At 31.0% G+C, this 16,442-nt stretch overlaps 2 protein-coding genes across 9 annotated transcripts in view; both read right to left on the reverse strand.

Moving 5' to 3' along the window:
* Positions 1 to 340, reverse strand: part of LOC130897132 (kinesin-like protein KIF13B) — an 86,958-nt gene extending 86,618 nt beyond the window's left edge. For all 5 annotated transcript variants that reach the window (XM_057805805.1, XM_057805783.1, XM_057805794.1 and 2 more), the window contains exon 1: positions 54 to 340. In XM_057805805.1, the coding sequence (XP_057661788.1) occupies positions 54 to 108 (55 nt within the window). In that variant the 5' untranslated portion in view covers positions 109 to 340. The remainder of the gene's footprint in view (positions 1 to 53) is intronic.
* Positions 341 to 2,947: 2,607 nt separating this feature from the next.
* The window catches only part of LOC130897146 (transcription factor EC), a 127,340-nt gene continuing 113,845 nt past the window's right edge, over positions 2,948 to 16,442 (reverse strand). For 3 of the 4 annotated variants that reach the window (XM_057805816.1, XM_057805831.1, XM_057805842.1), the window contains 3 exons: positions 12,180 to 12,421; positions 8,965 to 9,207; positions 2,948 to 8,048 (listed from right to left, as the gene is read on the reverse strand). In XM_057805816.1, the coding sequence (XP_057661799.1) occupies positions 7,776 to 8,048; positions 8,965 to 9,207; positions 12,180 to 12,421 (758 nt within the window). In that variant the 3' untranslated portion in view covers positions 2,948 to 7,775. The remainder of the gene's footprint in view (positions 8,049 to 8,964; positions 9,208 to 12,179; positions 12,422 to 16,442) is intronic. The other variant, XM_057805823.1, reaches the window with a different exon arrangement.

Consider the following 16,442-nt stretch of genomic DNA (forward strand, 5'->3'; position numbering starts at 1 on the left):
CTAACAAGATCATGGGGATGTTCTTATCTTATGAATAACATAAACATAAATACCTCTTCTGTTAAAAGGACGGAGCCGAACAGCAACTTTTATTTTGTCTGTAGACATTTTTATTTCTTTTCACTAAATTAACAACAAATACGTATATTTACACTATTATCACACTTTCTTTGTATAAATAATTGCTTAACTATCCATTTTCAAACATAGTAAGTCACAAGGTAGCACTTATCACAACACGTAAATTCACAACTTTCGCCATATTCGAGAACGCAATATTGGACATTGCGCTGTAACACTCATTTTCTATGGACTGCGCAAATTTTGTCCATATTCAGTATTTCCATTCTTCGATGATCCATTCTTCAGAGACCTCTGCCCTGTATCGATTGAACTTATTAACGCCCCCTAAAATAAACACTCAAAACTCACTGTAAAAAACTTAAAAGCAATCTATACTCTAATATTAGTACCATCTCTTGACTAAAATATGAAGCTTTAATCTAACAATCAAAGAAATTTTTAATTTTATTTTTAATAAGTTTATAGATGCAAATATTATTTGGAGATATCGCAACATTTCTATTATTCACAAATTTACTAAATCTCTTTCCCTTTAACAAGTTCTAACTATTTTTTAATAAATATTTTCCATATTAGATAGAAATATATACATTATTGTGTTTAATTCTGTTTCTTACCACTTTTGCCATCTACTCGACAGATCCCGAAGCTTTAAAAAGGTTGATTAAAGACTATGGAAGAATGATGTAATGAGAGCGCTCTATAGGTGTCTTCGTATTTTACAATAATTTAAGATGGCGCTACTGTATCAAAATTTGGAAATTTATAACAAAGCACCGAAAGTTTTTGGTATAGGACGGAATTAAATCTTCGTTTACAAATTTATAAAATAAAATTGTATTTTCATATATGTGTTTTATACCAATATAGTCCATGAATTGCTTGTGACGGATTGTTAACCATCGAACATGAGTCGCCTTTGGCCTTTAGATAGTAGTGTAGAATTATTTATTCCGTTAAACATACTACATGGACATACGTGATCATCCATTAAAATTCATAATGTTCGAATGAATAATTTGGAAAATACTTAAATACAAGTTGTGATTTCGTAATTTTAAAGGCCTACAACCCAGAAACGAGGGTTCGTATGAGAAAATTTATTCACTTCCGAATTTTTTTCATCAAGTCTTGTAACACCCTGTATGCACGTAGGAATATACAATTCATTGTAATTAAGTAAAAATAAAGTTTTGTTAGGTTAGTGTTGTAGAATGATTGTAATAATGAAACTATAGTGCATTATTTGTACTACTTATAATTAAATGAAAATCAAGAGAAAATATATGATATAATAGAGATTGCTAGAAAAACCCAAATTTTTTGAGACGCCCCTTTGTCAAAACTTCCATTATAACATTATGATAACCAGAATTACGTAACAAGCTTCTTAAATTTCCAATAAATTTAAATGATTAATATACGAGGATACTTTATTCTATTATCTAGTCCTCATTGTTAAGCATAGTTTCATGTATTGTCAAATTGAGTACTCGTGAAGAATTCTCTATTATTTCTTCTATTGATTTGAGTACCTAGTAATAGTGTTTGAGTAATTAAAAGAGTAAAAAGTCGGTTGAATCCATATAAGGGCAATACGTTGTTCGATAATATTATTTGAGTATTTGATCAAAATATTTGCACAATTTGGGATCTTCCATAATGGTATTGTCGAATAATTTACGAATCGATTAATTTAAACCTTAATGTTGATTATCAGTTACCATTTCGTTCGTTAAATTAAATTCACGACCTAATCGTGTAAATACATACCGTTCATTAGTACGTGTTTTTAATCAAATCAACAAACCTTATACGTATACGAAGATGGTCCCAGAAGTACCTGGTCTGACCTAGAGATGTCGATAGTTGCATGAAAAATACCACTGTATTAGAAAGTACACAATCTATACAGCATATGTCTCAAGTTTGAGGACGCCACGTTGTATAGTATTTGTTTCGCAGTCATTAATAGTGAAAGTTTTCAGTGAATTTGTACACATGGAAAAAATTGGTCATTGTTAAGTGATAACAATATATTTGAAAGGCATTAGCCCAACTAATATAAAAGCTAAACTAGATTCTATTATGGGCGAGACTGCTCTTTCGTTATCAACAGTAAAATATCGAGTAGCAGAGTTTAAACGAGGTCATACGACCTGCGAAGGCCATCATCGCACTGGTCGACCAAATGAGGTGACGATTCCAGAAATAAGAAAATCCACAAAGTGGTACTGGTTGATCCTCGATTGAAAGTGCGCGAGTTAGCAGATATAGTAGGCATTTCAAAAAGTGCAGTCTATCGAATATTAACTGAAAATTTGGACATGAGAAAGCTGTGTGCGAGATGGATGCCGTGTTGGCTCACAATGGAACAAAAATAGCATCGTGAAGATGTTTCCATCGAATGTTTGGCAATGTTTCACAGAAATAAAGCCCAATTTTTGCGCTGTTTCATAACCATGGAGGAAACGTGGGTCCATCACTTCAAACCAAAACGAAAAGAACAATAAAAACAATGGAGCACCGGCTACAAAGAATTTCATGGCAGGTCATGGCGTCGGTTTTTTGGGATGCGCGTGGTATAATTTTTATTGACTATCTTGAAAAAGGAGAAACTAACAACGAGGAGTAGGAAGCGAACTTATTACAACTTTTGAACGAAAAAATTAAGCAAAACCGTTTGCATTTGGCTAAGAAAGAATTGTTATATATATATATATATATATATATATATATATATATATATATATATATATATATATATATATATATATAACAATTCTTTCTTAGACAGATTTTCAATTTTATTCTTTATATTACTTATCACTTGGTGTAAATTTGTGATTGTGAATTAAAACTATTTCTAATAATTTCATAAATTTATTTGAAACAACATAATCTCGAACAATATTTAAAATTCTAAAACAGAATAACAGTGGTCTTCATATTACAAGCCCAATCACATAACGTAAAAAGTTTTTTAAATACAACATTTGGCTTCTTTAAACTAATAATAATAAATTGAATCTTTAAAATTTGAGCTAAAAAGGCACTTCATTTAAGTTACCTTAACAACATTACTGATATAATAAAGTACAAAGTAGCAGCCTAACTTCTTGTTTAGATTTACAAGAATTTCAATGACTTGTAGAGTATATCTTCACTACCAAAATGATTCTTATTGCGTTTCTAATTTATATATATTTTTATATATATATATATATATATATATATATATATATATATATATATATATTAAAATTCATCAATACATCTAACAGAACTGAACAATTAATTTCCATAAACTTTTTCTATTAGAAATTGTAAATTGAACATCTTAACAACATATGGCCATATAACAAAAGTAAAAACAAAAAATGTAGTTAAATATTTAAAATACTAAGCACAATATAAAAGACTTAAAAGTAATTATCCAGTTCCGATCTATTTGTCTCTAAAAAAGTACTGGTATAGGTTATTCACAATGGCTAACAACATTTATGGAAAATGTAGGGCAAACTTTTTTCAAGTTGATTTTGGATTCTATTGTAGGTATTATTATGGAACAATTTTGAAATTAGAGCGCTATTCTGAAAATATCTGTTCCAGCGCTGTCGAGTTTCAAATATGTTGTTGATCGTAAAAATCACTAACTCATCATAAACATTAATTCTTAATTAATAGCAATATAATAAATATAAAAAAATCACACTTATGTTAATACAATTTGCGGGTCGTCGATTTGGATTTTCTTTAATTACACAACTAAAAAAAAAAAACGAATAATATACAAAATGTAAAATTTAATTGATGATATGGAGTTATGCTTTTTATTTCGTAGTTTTACTACATAATAGTTTGAATAAAATTAGCAAAATATCAAAACTGGTGATGTAAATAGCGCTCTTTAATAAGATACAGGGCATTTCAGTTGAATAAAATATAATCTATAATCAATATAATATATTCATAATACAGTGAATTTAATTATTGCATTATTAGGTATGATATTTAAAGCTGAAAAACCCTGTGTGTATAGATTGAGGTTGAACCTATTTATCCAATCAGCATTGTGATTACTGTTCGACAGACATACATAATACCTTTTTATGTATTCTAAAAATGCTACTAAAAAGAAGAGACTAAAATGTTTGGACAAATGAAAAACAGAACACCATAGGGGATACTTCGCAATCCACATTCTTATATATTAGCCTCCAGAACATGTAGAAACATTGATTTTTGAATTTATTTAATTTGTAGTTTTAAGTTAATCTACCAAACTGTTCAAATATTCATAATAAATAGAAATTTATTTTAAATTGCCAATTGAAGTAACAAAGTTACTTTAAACTTTCACCTGTATTTAGTTGATCTTGATAAGTTTGTGAAATCAAATCTTTGTACATTGTCTCATATGTTTATTTTTTCATTTCGAGTAATTATTGAATACATTGGGAATATTTGATACGATTATCACAACAAAAGCTATCATTATATGCTTTCATATTATACATCTATTATTTTAGAGGATTATAATACAATCTCCATTCTGTTTGTTTTTAATTACTATTCAGGTGTGCCACCACAGCTACAAGTTTATTTATTTATTCACAATAACTCACCTATTTCCTTTATAAAGGGGCTGTAAAACTCTTTTAGTGGTTACGAGGTCTCACGTCATTTTATGGGGAGTTTTCGTGGTAAATTTATTTTAAGATCACCAATAAAGGCGTGATAGGATCAAAATACATTTATTCATAGTAATATAATAATAAAAGATCCTTCCAGGGTTGTTGTCTTCGATATTATGTGCTATTAACCTTAATGATTTTACAAATCGAGGCACCTGCTTGTTTTTGTTGTCTATTGTGTATATTATAAGAAAAATATTCTGTGATTATAATTGTGAATAATGGGTACACTATTTATCAAAGAAAAATAGTGAAACAAAACAATGATCAGTGCATGACCATCACGTGAATGTCATGGGCGAAACGCGGCGCAGCATCGTTAATGGTCTAAATTAAAGGAACCGTTATATACCACATCTGAAAAGCCGCGTATTAGGGGCTAGTGCCGCATTGCTGCAAAAGCCGATAGATTATGTGTAGTACAAGGTCGGTCTGTTGCATAATTTCCTTGTCTGACACGGATACAGATGATGAAGTTATTGTCGTTAGCTATACTCCGCCTAAAAAAAGAGATAAAAAGATTCATTATAACGCTATCGAAAACAAATGATTGTGAATATTTATAGGAATGAAACGATTAGAAAGAATATGATGAGAAGCCTGCTGTTGAGGCAATTTCCAAAACAGCATATATTTCGGGAGTATCTTCTTCAAGACTGTATCGAATCGCTCGTGAGTACAGAGCTAATCATTCTGTGGAAAACCCAAAAAAGTATCCATCCAAGAAAAAAATTATCATCAGAAGAATTGTGCAAAATTTTTTCTGTCAAATGGGTTTACAGTGAACAAAATTCTGAGAGTAGTTAACGAAGATTAAGAAAATTTTAACATTTGCTACAAGGAAAGCAGGTATTCAAGAATATCGATTTTGATTTACTTCTAAAAATATCGATTTTGATGAAACGATGGTTAAGGCATAACTTTTAGAATTTGTCAAAGAGCATAAAAATAAGTATAACATTATTGATGAAATAGCCAAAAATCAAAATAAAACCATTTTACAGTTACCGCCCTACCATTGTGAACTCAATCCCATTGAGTTGATATGGGCAGATGTGAAACAATATGTTGCAGCAGAAAATACAACATTTAAATTTTCTGAAGTTAGAAATATTTTTAATATTGATAAGTTCAAAAAGTGTATTCAACATGTCCAGGAAAAGGTTGAAATCAAAATGTAGAATAAAGAGATTGTCATTGATTTGCAAGTTGAGCCCCTTATAATAAATGTTGACGACATTGGAAGCTCAATGCCATCTGTTGTGGAATAAGAAAATATGTTTATTGAGATAAAAAGTGAAGATTTTATTTTGATGTTTCAATACACATATTTTTAAATTTTTAAAAAAGTGTGTTCCATATTTTGGCCGTCTACTTTGTATCTATTCCAAACTTACGTATAATTTATAATTTATATTATTAATCTGCTGTATGAAATCAAATTATTCTTAAATGCGATCCTGTTACATGCAAGGCTTTGGCGTTTTCAACTCTGATCACGAGCACTATGCGTTAATATATTTTGATTTACTATTTTTCTTCTATAATAAGCGTATGATGTTATTTCAGTGTAGGATTCCACTAATATTATAAAACGAAGTTTTAAAGGCTGCTTTACACGGATCGACAACTTATAATAAATGCAATTTCTGGAAAGATCCAAATATTTCACTATTGATTACATTGTTGCTGCCATTAACCAAACCTAACTTCTTCTTCTGCTGTCTGGCAAGTGCAGAGTGCAAACAAAAAAATCACGAATCAAGAGGTTTACATTCACCATAGATGACGAATAAGTAGATTTATATAAGTGCTCCAATCAATCGGTTGATTCGACTAACAATTGGTTAATTATTAAATTAGCAGTAACTAGATTTCTAGCTTAAATTGCAATGAAAATAACAACAAACCAAATAAAGTTGCAAGTATAATATCAAACATCACTTAATCACCTCAGCTTAATGTGCTCTTGCTAGATCAAGACGTATCACGTCTAGCATTGCATTGAGCGTTTTGTTACCTGTCAAACGATATCAAGAGAAATGTTTCATTCTTCCTGTATCTCTATGTAAGCATAAAAATGACAGTTTATTTGCGGTAGATATTTGTAGGTAATTTAAATATTATATTTTGAAGTCGATAAATCTAATGTTTTCTTAAAATATATTACAAAATTTATCACACCGCCAATCTCAAGTAATTGATTTCCAGATGATGAAGGCATAAATATTCGATAGCTCGGAACACATTAGAGTTAGTACACTTTGATGTTTAGCTTTGCCAGATTCCCACTTAGAAAAAGCTCATAATCTAGTTGGCAAATATTTCGTTTCAATGGTTAACAATGAGAGGACAAATAATAATGATTATAAAATTTTTCTTGGAAAGTGTGGCTTACGATCATTGCAATAGCAATAATTTTATTTGATAAAGCTCTAAATGTACAAATTTTTGTCACATTTCGAAGCCCAGTTAGATTATATATTTTATTTGTACTATTTTTGAAGTCTTTGAATTATCATATTTTTTTGTAAGTAGCATTTTACTTTTGAAACTTTTTAGATGGTGTCTCTGACAAATATTTGTTTCATATGATTTGAAATCTTTTTCATAGTCATTTCTACTATTAATGAACTCTCTATGTAATTGTTTGACACATACTAAATCCAAATTGCAAATACACGATACTAAAATAATTCAATATTTTGGGAACGCAACACAGTATTCGCAAATAAATATACTTAGTTTTATCTTTTAAAGTCGTTTCAAAAACGTTCATATGAATTATTGAAAAGATAATTTTATTAAGTTCTCTTGCCAACTTTTAACTTTGTAACGAAAACATGCATTCAAATTTGTTTTTAAAATTGAACAGTTTTAGCAATAACTCATAAATATATAACTATCTATAAAAAAATTATTCAGGAGTCTAATATATACGTTTTCACCTGACCAGAAACTATAATCTATAGTCTATAACACTGTTGCTGTTCACTATGCAATCATATCCATATCCAAGGTATCTACATCTTGATCGATGTGACTTGTAGGTGTAGGAGTTGGAAGACGCTGTTCGCAAAGGAGAGGATCTCCAGAACTAGGATGCGCAGGTGAAGCGAGTAAAGCATCTGCTTGTAAGGCATGAGGTGACGACAACATTGGATCTCCATTTACACCATACACAAGGTCATCATCGTCCATTCCTTCTTCCATAGCGGACAGATTTAAAGAGGCCTCGGAAAGTGCATCAGATATCACATCTGGCATCTGTAAAGTACAAATCTTGTTGTAGTATATGCAGGAATTGTTGAACTTAATTCTACCACCAAGTATCAACGACAAATGTTATGATGATTCTACCAAATGGTCCCAAAACTACCTAGCACAATAAAGAAAATACAAAAATTTTAGAAAAAAGTATATTTATTTTTTAACTTCATCTCCTTTCAGTTTAATACAGTTTTTTCAGCGATGTTTAAGAAGTTCGATACCCTTTTATAATAAGAATCGTCAAGCTCCTCAAAATAGCCGATATCACTTCTTCATTGTTGGAAAATTTTTGATCTCTAAGCCATTTTTTTGAGTCTGGGAACAGAAAGTAATTCGAGCAAATATATTGTTATCACTTAACAATCAATGACCAACTTTTTCCATGTGTACAAATTCACTGAAAACCTTCACTATTAATGACTGCGGAACAAATACTATACAACGTGGCGTCCTCAATCTTGAGACATATGCTGTATAGATTGTGTACTTTCTAATACAGTGGTATTTTTCATGCAACTATCGACATCTCTAGCTCAGAACAGGTACTTCTGGGACCATCTTCGTATACGTATAAGGTTTGTTGATTTGATTAAAAACACGTACTAATGAACGGTATGTATTTACACGATTAGGTCGTGAATTTAATTTAACGAACCTAATGGTAACTGATAATCAACATTAAGGTTTAAATTATTTAACACCACCATTATGGTCCTAAATTATGAAAAAAATTTGAGGTGTGTTTAACAATGAGGTCTAGATGCATTATTAAAAAGGGGTTATTACTCGGAATGTGATACAATAAAGTTTAATTAAAAATACATTTTCTAACGGTAAATACAACTATCGAGTTTACAATGCTACAACAATATCCATTTGGTTGTTTAATTATTAAACATAACTACTTATTTACTTTCAATTCTTCCAACTTCTGCGATTCAAAAAAATCCGTTGATTCCAATTCTTCTGCAAAATAATGTTGACTCACCTTTCGACAAGGATCTGGTAACACAATTGGAGGTAGTAATGAAACAACTGAGGACTGGTTTTGTTGGTTACTATATGAATTGTATGGTGGTGGTGAGGTTACCGGCATATTCTGCCAATTGAAGTCAGATACTGGAAGACCATGAGATTTTGCTTGCCTCTCTAGTTCCTGTAAAAATATTCATCACTTATTACAATATTATCACTAATCGCTAGTATAAATTACTATACAATACTTAGTAAGTATAAAGTCTCTTGATGAAAACAAATTGAAGGATAAACTTCATTTTTTGTACTTAAAGCAAGCAAAGTACTTTGTCTTGTTTTTATCAGAAGTTCTAAACCAAATAAAAGTAACAGGAATGTTTTTTTTTTATATGATTTGCGCTGATTTTGACATTAACACTGCTCTATTTGAACAATTTTTTACTCAGATCACATTTTGATGTATGGATACTTTTTGGAAAAAACTAATTGCTTGATGATTTTCGGATATATACTTTAAGACCCACTCCTAAATCTGATTTTGAACCATTAAGAAAAATTGTGCATAATTGATAAAAGCTACCAAATTTTCCCTAAAATTGATTTTTACTTATTTTGGAACAATATATGCTGAAGAAGTTTAGAAAATTGTAACTTCAGCTAATGTTAATGCTGACGGAATGAAAAAGACCACAAAAAATGAAATATTCATATCAGTTTGGTCTAATTTATCTTTATTAACAGAACGAAAACATGGATTCAAATATGTTTTCAAAATTGAACAGTTTTAGCAAAAATTCATATATGGCTGTCTCTAAAAAAATCATTCAGAAGTCTAATATATACGTTTTCACCTGACCAGAAACTATAATCCATATCTATAATACTGTCGAGGTCACTATGCAATCATATCCACATGAACTGTATCTACATCTTGATCGATGTGACTCGTAGGTATAGGAGTTGCAAAACGCTGTCCGCAAAGGAAAGGATCTCCACAAATATAAACATATAAAACACATAGTTGAGAGAGAACAAATATGTATGGATAGAGCAGGGTTTCCACATTATACAGTAGAAATTTCATTGTTACTACGAGTGCAGCAAGAGATTAGTCTCAAAGACTTAGGAAAAATAGACAATTGATGTATGCTACGAGTATACTAATATCTCTATCAGGTAGATATATAATGATGCCGAATTATTGAACATATAAATTGTATCCTCACAAACTTATAGTCCTACAGGAATTACTGGAAGATGATCATGATAGAAGACTGCAGTTTTGTGAACAAATTAGAGAATGTTTTTTGGTATGAAACTCTAGATCAAACCGCAATAATAATGAGAGAGATTAGTCTTGGTCTCACGGTCTGGCAGTAGAAGCTAGACCAAGACCAGCTTTAGGTCCGCAAGACCAAGATCAAGACCGAGTACTACAAGACTAAGACCGAGCATGGAGGTCTGTTGCGGTTTTGCGGAGCTTTTATTTGTTCAAATATTACTTTTAATTACAGGGTCGAAATTTTTGATAACTGAAATCATTATCCTGGCCTGGGTTCTTCACACAAAAGATGTTTAAAAAGAATAAGAATTAGATATTTGGTATTTTGGATACTATAATAAAAAAAACGTTGTATTTGTTCAATTCTAAGCAAAACCATTTATCTATCTTATCATTATAATTATAGTTTATGAAAAAGTGGCCGATAATGTTATAGATTATAGATTAAAACATCTGCTTCGATTTCGGGCGCTCTATATTTTTGATTTTTAAGTTCGAAAAATTGCCTACTATGAAAATCTACCAAAAAAGTGCAAGACTTTCAAGAGTTGTGGTGCAAGACCAACAACAGGACCAAGAGTGGACCCTGTGCGACCAAGACAAACCTGATCTTGGTCTTGCATTTATTCATCACTAAACCGCATGCATATTTAGAACGAACCCTTTAAGCTTATATTATCAAATATATTATTTAAATTGAAAAAAAAAACTGAATACCTAATCCCGATACAATTTTGTAATTAAATATATAGTAACACTACCCAAATATAATAAATTTAGATAAATAAAGGAAATAAAAATTTCTCGTTGCCTTAATAGATTTGATTCTACGTTGGCCAAGGAACTAAAAGGTGATGAAAAAAATCATTTTAATTTTTGACACTTTTGGCGTATGTAACAATTTGTGAGTAGGAAACCAAAAGACGTTATTAGACCACTGAAACTCACTAGACTGGAAAAAATGACTACAAAATATAGGTCCGTTAACAACAAAATAAAAATATATAGAAGTAGTTAAATAAAAATAACTGCCCTATAGGTAATTTTTAAACCGACTTACCACGAAAGCTTTCGCGAATCAAGCGTAAACGGCCACTCCCTGGTGCAACAAAAATCGAAAACCAAAACTGTTGAAAAAATGCGATAGAAAAAACCCAAGACAAAACAGTTAAATCTTATCAGATCAATCACGAACTCTAACTGCCTTTTGAACAATGACCCTCCCGAATAATAAAAGTTGAGTTCAAGTCATCTATATTATTCTAATTATCTAATTAAACCACGGTACCGATGGGAAATAAACACTCAAGTTAAGTAACAAAGGACTCAAAGCTAGTTAATATTATAGTTTTAAATTGCATGCTTTAATGAATTTTAGTTAGAGGCAACTTCTTTAATACCAATTAAGATAAAAGGATGTTCGACACTTGATGTAGATGTACAGAAAAGCTGCATGTTGAAATTTAAGTGACTACTTCGTAGTAATTTGTAAGTTCCTAAACTAGTATTAACTTGGACGTAAGTGTGTATATTTTGTTGGCTTGTTATTCAAAGATTCGTACCATAAATGTTTAAATGTAAGACCATTTTTCATGGAAATATAGGTTTAACAATAAAAAGTTTCGACATCTGGTCAACCTTTATTTTATTAGAAAAATATATTCCTAAAGTGTCTGAAGATTGATGCATACCATCAATCAAGAAATTTTAGTAATATTATATTAATTTGAAAAAAAAAACCATGAAATATTTGCATATCTTTCAACATTTTCGAATCGATTTTTGAGGCATACTTAAATATTTACACTACTATATTGGTTACAATTAGTTACCTTCAATTTTATAGTGGATAGATAATTAATTGGTCTAACCTGTACTCGCAACTGAAGTCTTCTGTTCATCGATTCCATCTGTTTTTGTCTAGCTTCTTGTTGCTTCAGCCTGTAAACCTCATTTTTCAGACACTTAATGTATTCCACTGAAGATTTAAGGATAGTTCCTTTATTTGGACGGACATCTCGGACGATTTCATAATAAGGATCATTATTTTTCGGCAGAAGCGTACCAAGTTCTTTTATTCTGTCGTTAATATTAAATCTCCTTCTACGTTCAACTGTAACATGAAAAATTTATATTTCAAATTCAATATTTTCACATCAGTTGAATAAGAAAAACTGTTACATTTCGATAAGTACCGTTGAAAATGTTAGTATTTAAAATATCCAGACACGATGAAGTCTGAATTATGTTTCTGTTTGTACTTGGGTATATTTATGTTATTTCGTTACCCACATGGCATACTTGCTTTCGTAGGCTGGTCTAATTTATTTCATTACTATATAAACAGAGTAAAGGAATGATTCAATTTGCTTGTTTACCGTTTTAAATTAAGACTCATGATACACGGCCACTCTCTAATTAAGAACTGGATAAAATAACTTTAAAATATTATGATAGATATACGAGGATTATCCCAGAAGTGCATGGCCCGAAAAAGAAAACACAAAAATTTTGGAAAAAAATATATTTGTTTTTAAACGAAATCTTTTTTCAGCTCCATAAACTTTTCCCAGTAAAATCGTAACCTTAAAATAGCCCTTAACTACCGACATCACCTCACCGAGCCATTTTTTCAAGTCTGGGAACAGAAAATAATCCGAGAGGGCTAAATGTGGCGAATAGGAAGCACAAGGCAATTCAAACTTAAATTCATTAATTTCGGCCATTGCAATAATGAATGAGTGAGCTGGTACATTGTCTTGAGTAAACAACACTTTCTTCTTAGCCAAATGTGGCCGTTTCTACTTGATTTATTCTTGCTCAAACGTTGTAAGATGTTCGGATAATACTCGCTGTTGATAAGTTTTCCTTTTTCAAGATAGTCAATGAAAATTATTCCTCGCGCAACCCAAAAAACCGACGCAATGACCTTGTCTTTGGAGCCGGTTCTTCCTTTTCAGTTTTGATTGTTATTTTGTTTCGGGTATGAAGTGATGGACCTAAGATTCATCCATGGTCTTGAAGCAGCTCATAAATTCGGCTTTATTTGTGTGGAATAATGTCAAACACTCGATGGAAACATCTTCACGACGCTGTTTTTGTTCCATTGTGAGCAAACGCGGCATCCATCTCGCACACAGCTTTCTCGTGTTCAAATTTTTGGTTAATATGTTAGGTACCGCACTTTTTGAAATACCTACTATGTCTGCTATCTCGCGCACTTTCAGTCGACGATCATCCAGTAAAGCTTTTTGGATTTTATTCAATATTTCTGTAGTCGTCACTTCATTTGGTCGACCACTACGATGCTGGTCTTCGCAGGTCGTACGGACTCGTTTAAACTCTGCTACCCAATATTCTACTGTTTATAACGTGGGCGCATTTTCACCCAGAGTAGAATCTAATGCAGCTTTTATATTAGTTGGACTACTGCCTTTCAAATATTATATTGTGTCACTTAACGATGACCAATTTTTTCCATATGTACAAATTCACTGAAAACCTTCAATATTAATGGCTGTGAAACAAATACTAAACAACGTGGCGTCTTTAAACTTTTTGAAGCAACTACCGCCATCTCTAGGTCAGGTCAGGTACTTCTGGGGTCATCCTCGTATTTTGATAGTCTGACTAGTGAAGAATTATCGTTTTTTTCGATATCGTTTACTCGATATACGATATGTGGGTTTTGTTGAAACTTAAACAGCACGTCACACATAACAAATTCGCGAAACTGCTTGTCTATTTTACTAATTGTTTCCTGGGATACAGGCGGCGAATCAGGAAATTTCTCATAAAATAGGCAAATCAATTTGTAGGTTCATGTTCAAGACGAGTAGATTGAAATATTTTTATGAAGAATATCTCTAATTTACATTTGTTATCACAGATTAAAAATCATCGAAATTGTATACAACTACATTATATTTGATATACAGTTGTTCAGTTTTGTTATAATTAGTAGAGAAAAAAGTAGGTGAAAAAACGATATTGAAATTATCTTAATAAACAGAATTAAGAATATTTGTTTCAAACGTAATAAATAAACAAAACCAACACATGGTTATATCGTGACCTGGATAGCATTTGCGCTCTAAAACAGAGTATCAGGGTAAATATTGAAATCGTTTGTACATTTAAATTTAACTTCAACCTAAAATCTCTCTTTCAATAAATAAAATGATTTTTAACAGTAAGGAATAGAATTTGAAAATATAAACAATGAAAAGAAACTCAAAAAACAACAAAGAATATGACTAAAATTATCATCAAGGAAAATGAAGTGTATAAATCACATTGTGCTGCTGAATCATGAACAAGAGGCTAGAGATCTGGCGAGCGAATTGGAAAGAAAACGAGAAACAGTAATAAATGGAAATAAACAGCATCGATCAACTTAAAAATAATTAATTAGTAGCAATTCATAAAAAATTGAACCCTCACATCAACATAAGACCAATAATTTTGTATTTTTCTCACAAGTCAAACAAAAGCTAATAATCATAGATACTTCAAATATTACATTTTAAAACTGAATAATTCATAAAAAAATGTTTTTGTAGCCATACCGAACAGTAAATTTCTGCATAGATCTCAGCGGCCCGATGGATAAATTTTGAACTTGAAGAAGTATAAAATAAATGTAAATGAATAGCACAGACATTTGTAGAGGATCATCGGTAGCTTATAAGTCTTCAGATCGAAGTTCTATACAATAGGAACCACATCGTTTTATATCTAACCTTTCTACACTGATATATGTTTACCCAACTGGAACAGGTTTTTAGAAGAAAGCATAAAGTATTTTTCACTATAATTCACCTCTTATTTTCATTTTCACTCAAAAATATACATTGTTCATATATAAGAAAAACGTTTTGTTCAATTTTTTGAGAAATGTATTGAACAAACTTGGATGAATTTCGTGACTTGTGTCTCATTCATCAGCTTTGAAATCGACACCTCTTTTTTATTAACTTTTTTCTTAACCTTCGCTTTTATTTTCCATCACAAAAAACAGTAGATGATCCTTTCTTCCTTATTAATGGGTAACAGCTAAATTCAAACGTACCAGATTGACTGGCGACGAGCTCTCTGGACGGTCAAAAGCTGCAACAACCAGCGATATCATAGAAAAACTTCACCACACGGTACTGGACCACCGCATATGAAAAGAACGCATTTACCACATACTGACTGAAGAGTTATGCTTGCGTGGGCTATTCGTGGGTTAAATGGCGCATTTGCTTATTTTGGAAAAAAGCGCATTTGAATGAATATTTTCCATGCCTTATTGACCTGGTTTAAGCAAAATGTTTCTTGAGATAGTCATGGTATTGTGAGAGCATTACTTAATAAGGTAAAGCAAGAAATTGCAAGAATCGAATATTATAATCTTTGGTTGATATTAAATCTGATTTGAAATGAAGAACTAAGATCAGAATAATGAATGTCACAAAAACGTTGAAACTCTTGAAATAGTATGAGTTCGAAAATGAATTGAACGCAAGCAAATTTGCTCAGTATTCCATATTTATAACGAAAATGTATTAGCTTCCACATTTCTATTGTTAAAGAGCGTATCGATTGTCAAAAGATGCGAATATAACCGTAAGCGTAATTAATTGTGAAAAGCAAAATAATCGAAACGATTAAGAAAGAAAAAATTTCATAACCGCATTATGGATTGTTCTTATAATTACACAAATTACAATGAAGGTTAATATTATATAAGAAGTGAAATTTAAAAGTTTTCTGAAGGTAAACGAATATGCTTGTCTGTATACTAAAAAATTTTGAAAAAATTGCTTATTGAAACTGTTTTAAGGAAATTACAAATTAAGTATTCAGAATAGAATATTATAAAAGTAATAGAAAACATGATCCATTGTAAAGTTCTTGTCGAGATACTGTCCTCCATATTTCTACAACTACAGAATATTTTCAGTGGTGTTGTGCTAATTTTTTTTATTACTGGAACGCGTATATATAATTATATAGATTTTCCCCAATTTTCGCCCGTTGCCAGGATCGGCCATGTATATAGCATAAAAAGGAAAGGAAACGAAAATCATTACGAAACCCATTTTGTATATACAGTAAAAGTTCCTTATTAGCGCTTCCTTCATTCGCGT

The sequence above is a fragment of the Diorhabda carinulata genome, chromosome 1 (assembly GCF_026250575.1).
Source record: "Diorhabda carinulata isolate Delta chromosome 1, icDioCari1.1, whole genome shotgun sequence".
Taxonomy (NCBI): domain Eukaryota; kingdom Metazoa; phylum Arthropoda; class Insecta; order Coleoptera; family Chrysomelidae; genus Diorhabda; species Diorhabda carinulata.